The sequence below is a fragment of the Necator americanus genome, chromosome V (genome assembly GCF_031761385.1).
Source record: "Necator americanus strain Aroian chromosome V, whole genome shotgun sequence".
Lineage (NCBI taxonomy): Eukaryota > Metazoa > Nematoda > Chromadorea > Rhabditida > Ancylostomatidae > Necator > Necator americanus.
In genome coordinates this window covers 29383070-29400159 of record NC_087375.1, presented here as the reverse complement: position 1 = coordinate 29400159, position 17090 = coordinate 29383070, and the positions used below count along the sequence as shown (strand labels likewise).

Genomic DNA, 17090 nt, shown 5'->3' with positions numbered 1-17090 from the left:
GGTATATCGATTTGTTTTATACGCTGTAAGATGTGCTATTTAAAGGCATCACTCCACGAATCTGAGGTTGTACGGATTTCAGGTGGAGTATACGGGATACTAAGTTATGGAGAGGAGGGGGGATGACTCCGTCCATTTCTTTCTAATTACCGTAAACAACGCCCCAGAAGATACGGTTGCGGGCGTCCTGGCACACTATTTTCTACAAGAAGTTCGACTGGAGCCCGCCAGCCGTGTGCACACGCCGCATCTTCCAGGCCTTTTTTTTACGGCAATTAGGAAGAAATGGACGGAATTACCCCCTCTCCATAATCTAGTACCCCGTATAAGAATACTGCACCTGAAATCCGTACCACCTCAGATTTGTGGGGTAATGCCTTTGATTACGTCAGGTATCACATTACCCTGGGTCATTGTTTCGATAATCCTTCAAAGTAGTGTAGAAGGAAACTATGTACATTGAAACTAGTCCTACGAATGAATGTTGCCGTGTAGGATCACCAGCGACGACCACAACTTCTGATCTACACACACAGTATGAGGTGGCTACAGGTCACAAAGCGGCACAAACAGCAAGAACTCATTTGTTACTGACAAGGATTCATTTCCATTATTCATTGAAGGATTTTTTCCTAACAATCCGAGGCGTTTGAGCGATTTTGGATTATTAAAAGATACACGACCCGTTTCTGCGCTATCGAAGGCTTTCCCATAAAGGACAAAGGTTGCATCAAGGAGCAGATAATATTCCCGGCAAAACTCTACGAACATTCACGTCATGGATGTGATCTATGCAGCCGAAGCTGTGATGGCATCCAGTTTTTTCTTCTTGTGGACCTTTAGTGGTATGCACATGAGGAAAATCTTTGTGAATACTCTATATATGACGCTCAGCAAGCATATCGGATGGTAGTTTGGAGGCATCTCTGTCAGCTTTCGTACGGATAGAGACAGTTCACGAGTTCTTTCACTAGTCCATTCTCAAGACAGAACTTTATGTGCGAGGGTTAAGTTACATAAAGAGGTTGTGCACCAATCCGAAAAACTCTGCTGACATGAAATCAGGCTTGCGAGTTGTGCCTGATCTCATCCTCTTAATCGCACCATATACTTTCGAAGAAGATAGACTTCACCAGCGAAGATGTTCGGGTTGAAAGAAGAGTTGACGGTTGACAGAAGGGTTTGAGCACAACCTTCTTGTGATTACTGTCATCACAAGAAGAGGTGCAAATCTGCTGTTAGCATGATATTACAGTACGTTCGCGAATGCTCCTACGACATCTCTTTGAATTTGTTGCTCTTTACATTGCTTTCATAATTTTCTTCTGCCTGTACTTCAAAAGATCCTCATGCAAAGCTTTTCTGCACCTGCTCATACTTGCCAGCAGTGTGTGTGATGCAATCGGATAAATCCTCAATCCTTTTTACTTCGAAGGATTCTTTGGCGATTCTCGGAATTCGACCCAAGATTACCGTGCGAAGCACGTTTAGCCCAGGGTCCTTTCTGAAGCATGACGTTATCCATATTTGGATACTTCTCGATCTGTCAATCTCTCTGTATCAGGGTCTCTGAATGTGCAATCGTTGAATGCGTTTTCTTCGCTCGTTTGTTTCCGATGGCAAATGTTCTCTTCTATCTTGCGACTGAGTCATCGTAATTTCGATAGGCGGAAAAAATTATCATTGAAACAAGATGGTAATACGAGACGTTACGTGAGCGTGGTAGACCTCATGCCCGGCGAGATGATTGCCCTTTTTATCAGGTCTCCTAATCGAAATCTTCCGATCCTGTATTTCCTTCTGTGGTCCCTCCTTGTTTTGAATTGAAAACTTTTGCGGATCATGTATTCGAGTTCCTCATAAAGTGCGTCCAATTCGGATTCATCGGCTGCCGATGTATCGGTGGATGATGATGCTCATTGATTTGTGTCGTAGAGAGGAGAGTAGAACAATAGTCGGACGGTGTGACAAGATCACAGCGAAAATTGACGAGGTGGAGGCACAACGGAATCAACACTCCTATCCTTCGTGACGGAACTTCGTTCGACACACATCGCTCCGTCTGCTCTTGGTCTCTTGCAAAACAATTACGTTGAACTTGATCAGCTCTTCATTTCCAAACAGAACATGTGGGTCGCCATCTGAGGATACCGTTCTCACGTTGTGAGAGAAATGTCTATGAAGGTCTACATGGGAAGTCGTGCACTTTTCGCTTTGGTCCTAAATCAAAGACGTTTTGAGCAGCCTGAAATTTGATCGCCTCTCACTGGTCGATGTAAGTCTAAGACGGCGGCGTCCAGTGTGTGTTTAGCGATGCGGCAGATGAGGTTCTGGAGCGGGAAGTGAATTCTGCTCCATATCAAGCAGCCTCGTAACGGTGAGTTTGGCTTCCACCCCGGGTCCTCGCTTTGGATCAGAACCACCTTGCGACATGTTTGCCAAGACGGCGGTGAATCTTATCAGTTGTTCACTCCTAGGCAGGCTTCCGATTTCCGAAGTCGGAAATGTCGAACTTATATCCAACTTTCAACTTGGAAGATCCCGCCAGAAAACCTACTTTCGCTGTGGATCGTAGTTATATATACTCAGAGTCACTTCCACACCTATATGAGGCTGTGAAACATTGCGGAGGTTCATTATTCTTCTCAAATCCACAATGATTAATTTATTTGACTTCACCGTTAATGTCGAATGATTCCTCATATTCCGCACTGTTTTTAGAAAGTCGTAAACTGTTACTGTAAAAAAAAACTGTAAAACTCGCCAAGAGTAAAAACTAAAACAAAAAACAAGGCATCCACAATCGAATCTGCGTATCATACGCATTTATCTTGGGAACCTCATTCAATAGTCGTTGTGAAAATTTCCTGAGGTAGAAGAAACATTTCCTCTCTTGCTCGGTTTGAAAAAAAAAGAACCAAAAACAGGTTGATGGGCTCCATTTAATACATTGTTAAATTTTTGAACAACGTATGGGAACTTAACGTCAGGGACCGATTGTTTTCTAGTCATCTCCTGGCATTCGTAATAATCGCTATCGCGTAACATATTGTTCCCTATTGCGCTTCACAACTGCAATGAGCTACACAGTTTTGTTGTCGCCTTTCCCACTGGTCACACTGAAAAACACTCATCACTTTATAAGCGCCGGTTATTTTCACTCCCGTTGCAGCCATGTTAGTTAAATTTCTTCTTACAGGTGTGTTCAGAGCTATTTATAGAACAACATGAAATTTTGAGTAGTAATTAAAATTGAAGAACGATTTTAGTGCTTGTTATCACGACTTTCGGGCAAGAGAGTGTTCCAGTCTGTGAACGTGAGTGAATAGTTGTTATTTATCAGCAAAATAAAAAGTTGCGATAAAGATATTAAGTAAAAATAAAATAAGTTAATAATTATTAAATGATGAATAAACAAAATAAAGCATCAAAATGAAAATTGAGATAATAAAATAAAAATAAATGAATAAGTGGAAGAGAATGAGAATAAAAATAAGTTAAATAAAAATAAGTGAGTGGAGTAGAAGAAGAATAAAAGTAAATCAGATGAAATATTAAAATAAATAAAGTGTTCTTTTCTAGTGAAGTTTTCTGTACCGGTACATCTCCAAGAAGCGGAAATTGAAATTGAGGTGCTGTTGCCTTTTCAATCAAATGAACAGAGTGCGGTTATAATTATTCACTGATTGTTTAAAAAATTTCCAGACCTTGAGTCGCGGAACTTAGGGTGTCCTTCTAGGAGTAGGAATTTAAGAGCGATGTAAATTCCGGGGACAAATTTAAATTCGATCCCAATAGTGATCAGTACCGAATTCTCGTTTTCAGCACCGTGTAAACAAAACGAACGCTGCTCGACAACCAAACAAGTATGCGGTCCTTACACTTGTGCCAGCTATAAGCAGGTACCATTTCCCTCAATAATTTACGGTTCATAATAAATTTTTTTCCAAAATTCCTACTACATACGTGCATTTGTAATGTATTTGTAATGCGTACTTTTCGTTAGAACTTTGAGCCGCGGTGCATTGAGGAAACAACCACAGAAGATTCAAATCCAATCAAGTCATTCAGAAAATTCGATGTCTGTCGATAGTTGTGCTGAATCCACCGCAATGTCTCTGTGCGCCAGGATACGTATGGTTATCGGATGCTGAGAAAAACAAAGGATGTATTGAAACCAGCAAATGTCCAAAGAAGAACGTGTACTAAAAAATTACACTGTAGTCGTACAACTTTTTCAAATATGTTCAATCTCTTTAATAAAGCCGTTTCAAACATACATAAACAATTTCACAAGCGACTGTTATCGCTGAAAGGATGCCGAAATCAATATCTGTCTAAAGTAGCATGTCAATTAACCGGAAACAAAACGACAAAAAAAAAACAAAAACAAAAGCAAATCAGTCCAACCGTACAAATTTCCGTACATTTTTACAAAACGAGGAGAAAAAAAGTAGATTTCTTAGAATGCGGTACGTGTTGTCGTAGGCATGGATCTGTGACGATCAGAAAGTCGTCCTCTTCCAATCCGTGATTCCACGCCAACAATTTCACCGTACGAAGTGGTACGAAGTCGTGGAATATCTGTTCTGAAAATAAAAACATTGTTGAAGATTCATTCATTACTAACAAATTAATCATCTCTTTTAGTTGTTATTCATACAGTGTACAAAAAAATTACTATTCACTTATCGTCGTGCTATCACGATGCCAAATGATCTTCGGGGCAACAGAACTTCACAACGATGACTACATTTCTCTTCTCACATCGAATACAGTAATCCGATGTTTGCACTCAGGGACAAATGCTAAGATATATAACATATGTGTTTTCATCTCTTACATCTCAATATTTCTACCTGCTAACCCACATTTGAGAAGATTTCAAAAATTTTTGATTTTTCTGAATTTTTGATATCAGCGGCTCATTTACTTTCGTGAGTTGTTTCGATTTTGTTATTTTTCAGAACTGATTCTGCTAACTTCAAAGAATTCCGACGGTTTCTTACAGAATAGCCCGCACATAAATTACAAGTATATCTCATTACATTAAACTATTTTCTATGGAGTAATAATTAGTTAGATTAGTTGAATACTTGCAAAAAAAGTTGTCTTTTTAAAGAATTAATTAGTTTCCTTATTAGCCACATTGATGGTTTGATGTATTGCTGATAGTGAAAAGTACAGAAAGAATCATAAACGAATGCATAGTTTTCGTCTAAGACTAACGAATGAAATGAAAACCTAACAAACTGCATATTTTAGTGATTCCCATGAAGTTCAATATTTCAGATTACTATGACTTCTTTCAATAATTCTAAATTTTTCTATTTTGCCCTCATTCCCATCTCAGAAGTGTTTTGTTAGTTGGAAAATTCTTTTGAAAAGATTTTTCCACATTTTGATTTCTACTTTTTAGTAAGGTAAATTATCTTAATTTATGAGTTCAGTATATTTCGACATGCCTTAGGAAATTTTCGAAATTTTCAAACATTCACTTCTGAATCACATCAGAGCGCAAATGGCTCTCACGCTGCTCATTTTCAAAAGGGAACGATTACGCATGTGTATTTTGAAATATTCACGGAAAAGTGGTTCTTTTTTACCAGCAATATGATGGGTTGTAAACAAAAACTGATAGATGCGTTCCTTTCCCGATAAATTTGAAAATTTGACACGTTGACTGCCACTAGCATTAATTTCAGTCCACCATCCCGCACAATTTTTCAGACAAGGATGCCAAGCATTTATTTCCACACGTTCAACTTCTATCAATTAAACCTTCCGGAAGTGAATTTTCGTGATACGCAGTTATGTTTATTGCAGTACCAGCGAACAAAAAAACAAAACTCAACATACAGTGTTGAGAATTAATTGCAGGAATCGTGAACTTATGACTTAAACCATCCTAAGTGATAAATTCATTCTATTCAGCGCTGAAGAGAATTATAACACTAAGAACACAACAATATTTTATCGAAGATAACAGACTTGAAAGGAACGTTGGCAAGAATGTGACAATTACTGTATGTGATAATGAATAATAATGAATGAACCATTTGCAGTAGATACGAAAGTACTCTGTTTGAAGTGTTTCGGGAAAATTCACAGTTGCTGTAAATTATAAATCCGTTTCTCACAAATAAAACCGATATATGCACAAAAAAGAACCTATTCTGGAGAAACGGTACATGTTTGTCTCGTGGCAGTCAACGTGTTCTGAAAAATGTGCGAAATTTCAAAAAATGTCTATCACAGGACAATCTCGATAGAGAATCATCAAGAAAATGAATGGCATGATAGTATGAGAGAACAATGGGACATCTTTTACATACAACTGAACTGTTCCATTTAAACGGCTGGAAAAAGTAAAAGCAACCTGGATTTATGTTTTCCTGATATGTCAACGAGAATTTGGCGAAATTTTTTATCTGCCTGACGTTTCGAGAACTTCGCCTTTATCAAAGGCCTGGAAATGTTTCGAGGTCTTTGATGCCATGCGCTTCCAATCAAAATCCTGACGAAGAGGAAAGAGTGTTGCTAGGAGTATCCTGCTTCACGCAAGTGAAAGATGTGATCCAAAGTTCTGTTCTATGTCAGCGATCAAGGCTCAGAGACGCCGCCGCGTTTGCCAAAGAAAGGAAAGTAAGGGCCGGGCCGGACACGTTATGGGATTCAACGACAACCGTTGGACCAGAGCCGTGAGCGACTGGGTTCCCCGGGATATTAAGTGCACTACAGGAAGGCCACCGATCCGACGATCAGATTTCCTTACGATGCTCTTCAAAGAAAATTATGATGCGCTTCATGTCCCATATGAAAAGAGGAATCACTGGGCGACTCTGAAACCCGAACGGGACAAATGAAAAAATCACTTGCTCCCGCCCGACCAGTTCGAAGAACACGGGAGTCAAGGTGAATAGTCGTTCATGCAGCTAATAGAAGTTTATATCCAGCAAATCGAAAATCAAAAAAAGTGAAAAATACCATCAAATACAAGGTTTTGAGTATTTCTGGACCTTTTTTTCAAAGGAAAAAGCGCGATGATATAGATATATAGAGAGTTTCTCATTTCACAACAAAATCGCATTCTAATTCTTTTACATTTTATTAATTCTCGTTTTTTAAAAATAAAATAGGGTGTCACATTGTCAAAACGGAGCACTTTCGACACTTTTAGGTTTTCTTTTGCAACTAATCGAGGCAGTGAAACTGGTAAGAGTTCTGTTTTTCAAGAAGTGCATCGGAGGTGGCATGAAAATTTGCAAGAGAACGTGAAAGACTATGAGAAAACATGAAAAAAAAACAAAAACATGGAAAAAACCAGCAAGAATCATCGAAAAACTATTGCATAACGGTACTAACTTGTAAAAAGATAAAAGGGATAAAGTATTTGGCGCTAATAAATCCGCTTGGGATGCCCCACCACATTAACTTCAATCAGAATTGTTTGAGGTTCACGAATGTGTCACTGGCCAATGCAATGACTTGCGGTGGCTAGCCGATCTGCTCCGGTGCCCTTGGCAGCCCACTCGTTGGTTTCACTTGAATAGGCTGGCGAAGAAACCTCATCAATTCTCAGCGCTTGTTCGTGGATGCGGCGCGTTGCAGCTGAAATCGTCGTACAGAATGGCTTGTTTTTTCTACGACGATCAGGAAAAGATGAGAGGAATCACACTGGGTTCCGCAATATCCGAACTTCATGCTCTCCGCTGTAGATCCGCCGCACCACGTCAGATTCCTGCTTGCCTGATCTGACTAATGATTGATTTTATTGATTGCTACCTTTGCCTCATCCATTAACGCAATAAATTCTAGCAAGCTTAAGAGAGAAGTTTGCGGGAACAACGGTAACTCTGTAACTTTCGTCGCAACATCGACATCGCCTTTGTGAAACAGTAAGAAGTTCAGGTGAGCATTCTACTCCGTGAAGAAAGCATAATCGTTTGAGGTGCAGAATATTTTTGGTTACATATTTTTATACATAATTTACTGATAGATGCAGATGCGCTGTTGTTGTCTGCCTTAAAGGCATCAATCCACGAATCTGAGGTGGTACGGATTTCCGGTGGAGCATTCGTATACGGGGTTGTAGATTATGGGGAGGAGAGTGATTCCGTCCATTTCTTCCTATTTGCCGTAAAAAGCGGCCCAGAAGATACGCCTTCAGATGTTCTGGCGCACTATTTCGTACAAGGAGTTCGACTGGAGGGCGCCAGCCTTGTGCGGCGCCGTATCTTCCGGGCCGTTTTTCACGGCAATTAGGAAGAAACGGACGGAATCACCCTCCTCTCTATAATCTACTATCCCTTATAAGAATACTCCACCTGAAATCTGCATCACCTCAGATTCGTGGAGTGATGCCTTTAAGCAGAACTGGGTTCAAGGATGACACACCTCAGCGAAGGTGAGTCTAATCGGGTCAAGCGATAACATCAGCTAGCGATTAGGTGAAGTATAGTCGATTCAAAACGGCATAAAACACAGTGTGATCGTACGAGCGCTTGCGATGGAGCAACGCGGTTCTCGACGGCTTGCAGACGAATTACGAGTGGACTGCTTGGCAGCTTGCCAGAATTTAGCCGCCGATTGATAAATGCAATTTTCGCTTGTTCTTGCTCTTCTTGCTTTTCTTTCATCTGTTGGGTTTCTTTTTTTTTTGTATTTTATTTTTCCCGTATTTGATTTTCCTGTGCAGATCTATATTGTATCAGGTTGAGACACAAATAACTTCAGCACAGGTGCTTGGCACCAGTATGGTATAGATACAATATAGACCGCTCTACCAAAGGCAAATACGGGAACATAACAATAATACGAAAAATGGAACATGAAAATAGAAAAAACTCGAAAAAGAGGCAAAAAGACCGAAAACAAGTGGAAAATTGCAGTTGACACCAATCGGCGGTGGCACCGTCTCCGAGCGGCCGGGAACTGCGTTGCGCCTGCGCAACCGCTCGTGCAATCGCATCCTGCTTCTTTTAGTTTTGACCCGACTATAAGTCATGTAAGCCACCTTCCTTAGTGTAACTTAAAATGAGAGTTTGGAGTATAACCAAAGGTTAGCCAAGACTGGTGTTGATATTTTTTCATAATAGCTAACGATTTTTTTATCGTCTTTATCAGAGCTTAGAAAAATCAACGTCATCTGTGATTTGTTCTCTCGAACGCCTTATCATTCCACGAACGATTACAAGTTCAAAGAAAAAGGCACTGGCTAGTGGCTTGAACTTTAGACTAAAAAAAGGAAAGATTGGCTGTAGCTCAAGCACACCAACGAAGAAACTTCATATTCCAGGTGCCAAAATTTGAAAACTTTCAAATTAGAAGAAGACTAGACGTTAGTTAGAATAAATTGAGATCTCAATTAACCACTTTGGCCTTATTACTGCTTCAGAGTTGTTAAACTTCTTTAGCATAGAGGCTATCGCCAATAAATAGGTGCCCACAGGCTCCTTGGACCATACTTCGGAGTTCACCTACAGCGAGCCGATAACAAAGAATAATTTCAACCCGTTCCGGTTGCCGCATAATATGCTTGGTTTCCTTTTTTTTGTTAGTGTCCTCACTTGCGCTCAACGAAACGAAGTACAAAGCTAGAAATGATGTGGTGTTCACGACAATGACACAAATTATATGCGAGTAACATCTACAGACGATTAAAACTGCTTTAAAAATGTTTCTTGTAAAGCAGAATCTGAAAAGGATATCAAACTTACTGTTCAGGGTATTCCAGCTCTGTATGGATTGCTATCGCTGCGATAGGTGTCTCCAATGAGCCTCCACTTTGGTCCCTTAACGTATCCAATATGTGAAATAACTTCATTTGCAGAACCGAGAAACATTTTTGGCTTTGAATACATTGCAAGGAAATTTGTCGTTGTGCACATAATGTTAGGAGAATTGAGCAGATTGTTACGGATTTGACTAACTGACAGATAAATTTTCCACTACTTTACAGTTTTAATTAAACTGAAAAAAGATGAAACGATGAAGAAACAGACATCGGAACAGAGCACTAAGAATATGGGAATATGGTCAAACGAACGAGTGCGCATTGCGGCAAACGCGTCGCGGTCATCTGGTTAAACATGTATGACGCTGGCTATGGACTGATGTTTTTATTAATGTTTTTGTTACTACAGATTTTTAAGACTAAAAAACGTAGCTCCCTGAAGGAATATCAACGAAAGAAAGGAAATTACTGCGTGTAGCACAACGTTCAAATTTCTGCGCTTAATATGTAAGTACAAATACAACACAAAGATTACAGCTACCGCTGAAATCGTAGACCTTCGAAGGCGTTCACAACCGTCATCCATGGTGATTCAGTGAACCTGTGGATGTTGCTACTTAGGTTTTGATTTTTTCTTCATTTAAAATAATGGTAAAATGCACCGTATTTTGAGTTTTTTAAACTAAACAAAAAAAATCCAGAAATCTAAACACAGACGAAAAATAAAATTAACTTACTTGCATTCCTTGACGCAGAAATACAGGGCCCAAAAATGCAGAACAGCTGTGATAAGGCTGTCAATCGTCATAGCAATAGAGCAGTTTCGGGCAACTGAAACAAAAATGCACCATGAAATCTACCGTAGTATGGAAGTATAGTCGAATCAAAACGAATCATGAATCACGAGTGCAGTTGCGGTGCAATTGCGTACGCGCTCGGAACGCGGGGCGGTGGAGGCGGCAGTTGGAACCAACTTGGGACCCTCACAAACAGCAGCGATGGGTGGTGACAGCAAAGTTTTCATCACGCTCCTAGCCGCTACGCTCCACCGAATCCTCTCACCCGCGTACGCAATTACGTACGTCGTTTTGACCCTACTACACATAGACGCAGAGTAAGGCGTTCTACGTCCCTATAACACGATATGTGCAATCACGTACCTTCAACTCGCTTATTTTCATTCATATTTTTAATATAAACAAGAACATGGTAGACAAGAGAATGTGCTGTGAATATTTCTACCATAAAAAATACAAACAAACCAAAAAATACGACCGTTGCCAACGCCTTAAAAATAAATGCTGACATGTAACAATGAAGAAGAGACTAACAAAGATTGATCTCACCTGCAGAGCAGTTCCTATCATCATTACTTTTTTATTTTTATACATGTATCCGTAAAATATTAAGGCATAATACAAACCTGAAAATGGCTAAGATGATAAAAACGAAGTCAAATTGTGTAACTGCATATGTGGTTAAAAGGAGGGTCGCTATCGCAAAAAAAAGAGACTCACCTAAAACCAACGTAGCAAATGCTTCCCAGAGTTGTGCAACCAAAAATAATATATTATATACCACATAGGACACTAACGACGCTATTATCACGATCGTTTTTAAATCCTGAATTAAGGACAATACTTCCTGAAGACAACTTTGGGAGAATATTCGGTTTTTTCTCATCAACGGTGCCTGAGATATGAGGATAGTTGTCAAAAATGACAGCGAAAACACAGAACTCTTCTCATTGGAAGCCTCAGGGGCACCAGAAATTCTAGTTTTCCCAACGATGCAACTCCGTACACCCACAGAGGTGATTGAAGTGAATAGGTGGCGAATTCACACAATAACGTAATTAGTTAGGTAAATGCGTGCAAAAAATAAATCCCACTCTATCCATCCCACCATTCCTACGGGAATAAGGAATTACCATGTTGGGAATGTTTGCGTTTTCGAGTGATACTTTTGCAAAGTGCATTGCGAACTCCATCCACTCCTGAGGGGAACCTCATAACAAAATAACGTTTTCCGCAACGCTGTCTTTAAAGGCAGCGTACCAGGAATCTGATGCGGTGAGGAAATCCGCAGGAGAAGCTGGAGGTGGGCTTATGGGATGCGGGATCCGTCCTGCTTTTGCTTATCTCTCGCCAATCATCATGAATAACGGCGTTTGCTCCTATGAGGTACATGCCACCTTGTACACACTCCGGTTCTTTCAACGGCCTGTTCAGTTATTTTATTTAAATAGGCCAGTCGAGAAAAACTCATTGGTTTTCGACCGTTCGCACTTGGTCACGTGAACAAAGGTAGCACGTGGCAACCGAAATCGTCGTTAAAAACTCAGTCTTCCACGCCGTTTTTTTCTTACAATGATCAGGGAGAGATGAGATGACCACCCCGGATCCCTCCGACTACGGCCACAACTCCACAACTCCATCTCCTCCTTTTCCCGCGGATTTCCTTACCCCGTTAGATCCGTGCTCTGCTGCCTTCAAGTCCAAAGCCAAAACTTTTTTGAGTGCATTTGTATAGAAAGTTCTTAAAAGTGTCATTGGTACTTACTTCACTTGAGGGGATTAAATTTTCAAATCGATATAATGAGATCGAAATAAGGAAGGAGACAACATAGCTGATATGAATGAAACAAGTTATGGAAGAAGCATCCATGACCTTATTGATATTATGGATATTAACAAACTATGTTTTTTTTTTCATTTTTTATCAACCAGTTGAAGCCTTTTGCTGTGTAAAGTTGGAAAAAATGGAGAGGAAGGGACCTTACAATTATTTTTTATCTGATTTCCTCCTTTAAAATCAATCCTTGAAAATGGAATCCGTTTAAGTGAGGAAAGATGGAGAACAGAATGGATTGAACGCAGCATACCAGGGATTTGAGGGTAGAATCTCTACAAGGGCGATCTCGGTCAATCCCAACTAATTATCCAGAAAAATGGTGTGAGAAACACCCCTATCGCACCGGATCTCCCTACGCGGCACCTAATAACGTATAACCTTTGTTAGCGGGGCGCGTGCGTCATTTCTTCTGGCGAGAACAAATGAGGGGTGCTGATATTGTCTCTCGATCGCAGGCAGACGCGGTCACTAATCACAATTTGATAATTTTGCTGCTTTAAGGCATCATATCACGAATCTGGGGTGGTACGGATTTCAGGTGGAGTATCCGTGTACCGGGTCGTAGATTGTGGAGAGGGGGAGGGGGTGGTTCCGCTATCTCTCCCTGAATCACTGCAAGCAGCAGCCTCCAGGATGCTGTTTTGTACGATGCCTTCTATTGCAGCGCGCCACCTTTGCACGCGTAGCGTGCCTTACTGCCTATCGGGGCAGCCCGAATTGATTTCCGACGAATCGCAGGGCGGAGGCGGCGCAAGGGGTGGAGAGTTGCAATAGATGGCGTCGTACAAAACAGCATTCTGGAGGCGGCTACTTGCAGTGATGCAGGGAGAGATGAGCGGAACCACCCGGTCTCCATTATCTACGACCACGTACTCGGATACTCCACCTGAAATCCGTAACACCCCAGATTCGTGGCATGCTGCCCATAAAGTAATTACTGTGCAGCACTACCCGCTGAAGGCAGCTCTTTAAACCTATGCTACTCTCCACGATTTTTCCCTGAATTTCATGCTCTCTCTCCATAAGATTAACTATGCCAAGTTCACAAGCGCAATTCCTGGGTTTGTGGAGTGACACGTTATCAGGCGCCTCGTAGGAGGATCCGGTACAACAACACCTTTTTCCCCACCCCTTTTTTCTGGTCGGTTAGGGAGAATTGAGCGTGATCACGACTACATCGTGCACTATATCCCTAACCGTACCCACTCGTGGAAAGATTCTAATAATTTCAATTTGGTGTTATGCTGTCTCGAAAGGTGAAACACGCGTGTCTCAGGTTTTCTTTGGCAGACGGAGATAGCGTAAAACAAGCATTTCTTAGCTTTAAAACTTTGGTTCGATAAAATATAGTGCAGATAGTGGAGACAGTTCGGTTGTGCAAATGTAGCAAGTTTTCGCAAGCGCTGATAATATAAGATAAGGAGTTATAGTTCGGATACGTGTTAGACCGAAAAAAAAAACTGTGATTGACAGCTTATGTAAGTTAATTTCAAAATTTCTTTATTTCTCCTTGAAATGCTAACAAAATCGTTTCTTCCACTCTTTATGTACGCTTGAATCACATAATTATTTTTCTGTAGGATACAATTAGGACGAATATGCTGTATATCAGCGTACTTGTTGTGCTCTGATCTTAAAAATTGCAGAAATCGACAAATCTTCCCTTCACCCTCTTAGTTTGAGATTTCGAGAAACCGCTGCTGAAAGTTTTAGAAGGTTCGACGTGACGCTGGGGTCCTATCAAAATACACTGATAAAGGAGGATTTTTTTCAGGATAATCAGCGGTTTTGTGTAAAAAAAGAACTAAAGAAGAGGAAAATTCAGAGAATGTGAACATTACAGAAGAACATCGTAAGGATTAGTGTTCAGGGCGCTCTTCAAATATATCAATCCTATGCGATCACTATCGCAAATATACAGGACGGGTGTATTTCTGTTCTAAGAGTTATGGCCAATCTATATTCTATTAGGTTGAGTCGAATGTTCTCGGACAAATTGTCAATATTTTTATTTACTTTGCAATTTTCAAACGATAACTGTAAATCATTTGAAGTATGCCCCATTGGAATCGATGGTCTTCTGCCAACGTCTAAGCAGATCGTAGATGCCTCTGCTCCAGAACGCTGGGGACTGGTCCTTGAAGAACTGCTTGAGTGCCTTTTTGATGCCTTGTCGCGGGTTTGGAAGCCTTGACCATCCAAATGACGTTGGAGATAGGAAAAAGGGTGGTAGTCCGAGGGAGCCAGATCTGGGCAATACGGTGGGTGTGGTGAAATGGGGCAGGAAAGGAACTAGCTCAGTGTAATTGTTAACCTACACTTTGAAGAGAATTTTACACTCTATCAAACGGTAGCTCACACGTCCATTTTTTTCAGCTCTTTGCTGAGTGTTGATCTCTAGAAGTCATCACTACCACATTGTCCGAGAACTTTCGACTCAACCTAATACTTACTATGCCTACATATATTATATAATTTTGTTCCTCATAAGAGGTCCAAAGTAGATATAGAACAGGTATTGTTACTGCGAAAAAGTAATTTTTTCAATAACGAAGCAATGCACCTACTTTTTACAGTTTTCTTTAAAGTTTACAAGACTCTGCCTGTTCTTTACCAGAAGTGCGAGATGGTTACAAGTCCGTAATTTTTAGAAAATCAAAAATTTTAGGGGTGAAGCTAGTAACAGACGTACGACATGGTCACTACACTAATTCTCGTGCGATAATCCATCCTATAGTCTTATCCGAAGATCTTAAGCTCTTAAGATAGCCCCATGACCAAGTTTAATAGATAAAAGCTCACCATGTATGGAATGCATTACTCAACACTCTTATCAGGTGTGGACTCATCCAAATGAATCGATAACGAAGCTTATGCAATCAAACGTTCGCTTCGTAAACTTGAACTGAATTCTAGCGGTAAAGCGGTAACTGCATCCAGGCGGTCAAAAAACGAAAGGTGCTTTGAAAACTAGGTAATAGCTTATACTAGCCGCAACGAAACGACACTTTACTTAATAATGAAATCGGTAAAATAAGTCTCTAAATAATCTAAATTCTTTTTTTGGATTTTACAAAAAATGTGGTGGATCAGTAATTAGCTCTATTAGCATTTCAGGCCTCATTCTTTAGGTCCCAGATCAACGGTTACTAAATGGCTAATGTTATGTTCGATCAAAAAAATTAAAGCACAACGAGACGTTGAGCGCGCGGCGCAACGTAATTTCGGCTTAAACCGGTGCTTCCAAAATTTGGAAGTGCTTCAAAGATCTCAGTGAGTTCACCCGACTACATTCCAGTTTATTAAAGGGGAATGGAAAATTGTAGGTTGGAAAAGTGTTAGACTCACGACGTAATTTCGACAATAATTCCATGTGACGTAATTTTGGGAATGCTTTCTCTTTCTCCATTTTCTAATTTGTTTTAGAGAACTCGAAACCGCCTTTTTTCCAGAAGTACGCTATTATGTTATGGTTGATTTTAGTACGTTTTTTCTCCCGTTGATAAAGAAAAAAGAAGAAGGGAATGAAAATGAAAAGAGTAGCTGGGCCGTTATACTCTTTAAGTTGTTAGCTAGACAACTATCACGTAGAAGAAAATGGTTACCGGACTAAATTGCTCATCCAGTCGTTCTTACTGGAAACACAAACAGAACGTAACTCAGTTTGTGATGCAGTAAGTTCACAGAAATTCTTTTTTCTAAGGATACAAATCCTTGCCAAGCGATAATGATGTAGATAGAGCTTCACAATCCCTTACATCAACACTTTTCATTAATATTGCAAAAAAAAAAGACAGACAAAAAGAAAAATATTTGAATAAGAATTCAGCCGCAGTATCGAAGAAGTGCAGTTACGGACAGTTCATAGCATGTTTGCTTTCTGAACTTTGTATTCTCGGAATGTTCAATTTCATGGAAATTTGTCTGACGATGTTAGTTTCATCTGATGAATTTTTCTTCGCGAGAAAAGATTGCCAAACCAAGTCATCAAGTTTCCGCTAGCACGTGGATGACTAAGAAATTAAACATAGATTTTTTTCTCCTTTTAGAACGACGCGCGAAAATACTTATTCATAGGGGCTAAAATCCACCAAAAAAAGAAGGAATCCATCTAAAACTGACGCGTTTGTCTATTCACGAAAAACCAAAAAAAAAAGAATGTCATCAAATAATAATCTAAATAAATCACTGTACACTCACCGGATCAGGAATATTTATCATGTCAACGTGTTAGAAAGACAGCATAAATCTTATGCGAAGCCTGTCGTCGTCCACAAACTCAGCGAGGAAGAATGCCGAGTTTTTCAGCGAATGATAAGGCATCGAACTATTCAGGACACCCGCAAACATCTACCCAAGCACAGATAGTAGTGCTATGATGGCAGAAAAGAGTCATGCGAACGATTTTCAATAATTGATATTTGAGCGTAGTTAAAGGTAAACACATATACGGTAACTTCTTAGTTTCTAAGCGGAAGAGAATAGATCTGCAGTTTATGATAAAACCGTACGAAGATTCACCTTCACTTCATGGTTTCTTCATTTTTCTTCCCTGATCTGACTATTTTAGGAAAAATATTTCATATGTTCCGCAACAGAGATCGTGAGGGTACACTATAAAAATGGGTTCTGCACTAATACAGCACAAAATTCCACAAAACTTTTTGCCTCATAGTATTAAGCAAGTCTAATGGCATAGGTTGATTTATAGTACTCAGTT

The 17090-nt window shown here is 40.1% G+C and overlaps 1 protein-coding gene across 3 annotated transcripts; it reads right to left on the bottom strand.

Moving 5' to 3' along the window:
• Nucleotides 1–4462: 4462 nt before the first annotated feature.
• On the bottom strand, nucleotides 4463–16591 carry RB195_015587 (uncharacterized protein; the record flags this gene model as incomplete). 3 transcript variants are annotated; one of them, XM_064206367.1, is made up of 8 exons in its annotated part: nucleotides 4463–4589; nucleotides 9720–9794; nucleotides 10278–10337; nucleotides 10474–10567; nucleotides 10897–11023; nucleotides 11083–11159; nucleotides 11254–11359; nucleotides 16571–16591. In XM_064206367.1, 8 exons carry the CDS (start codon nucleotides 16589–16591, stop codon nucleotides 4463–4465), a joined length of 687 nt encoding a protein of 228 aa, XP_064062247.1. The 3 variants fall into 3 exon arrangements, with proteins under 3 accessions (XP_064062247.1, XP_013299366.2, XP_064062248.1); XM_064206366.1 differs by lacking the exon at nucleotides 4463–4589 and adding an exon at nucleotides 6210–6219; XM_013443912.2 differs by lacking the exon at nucleotides 10278–10337.
• Nucleotides 16592–17090: the final 499 nt, after the last annotated feature.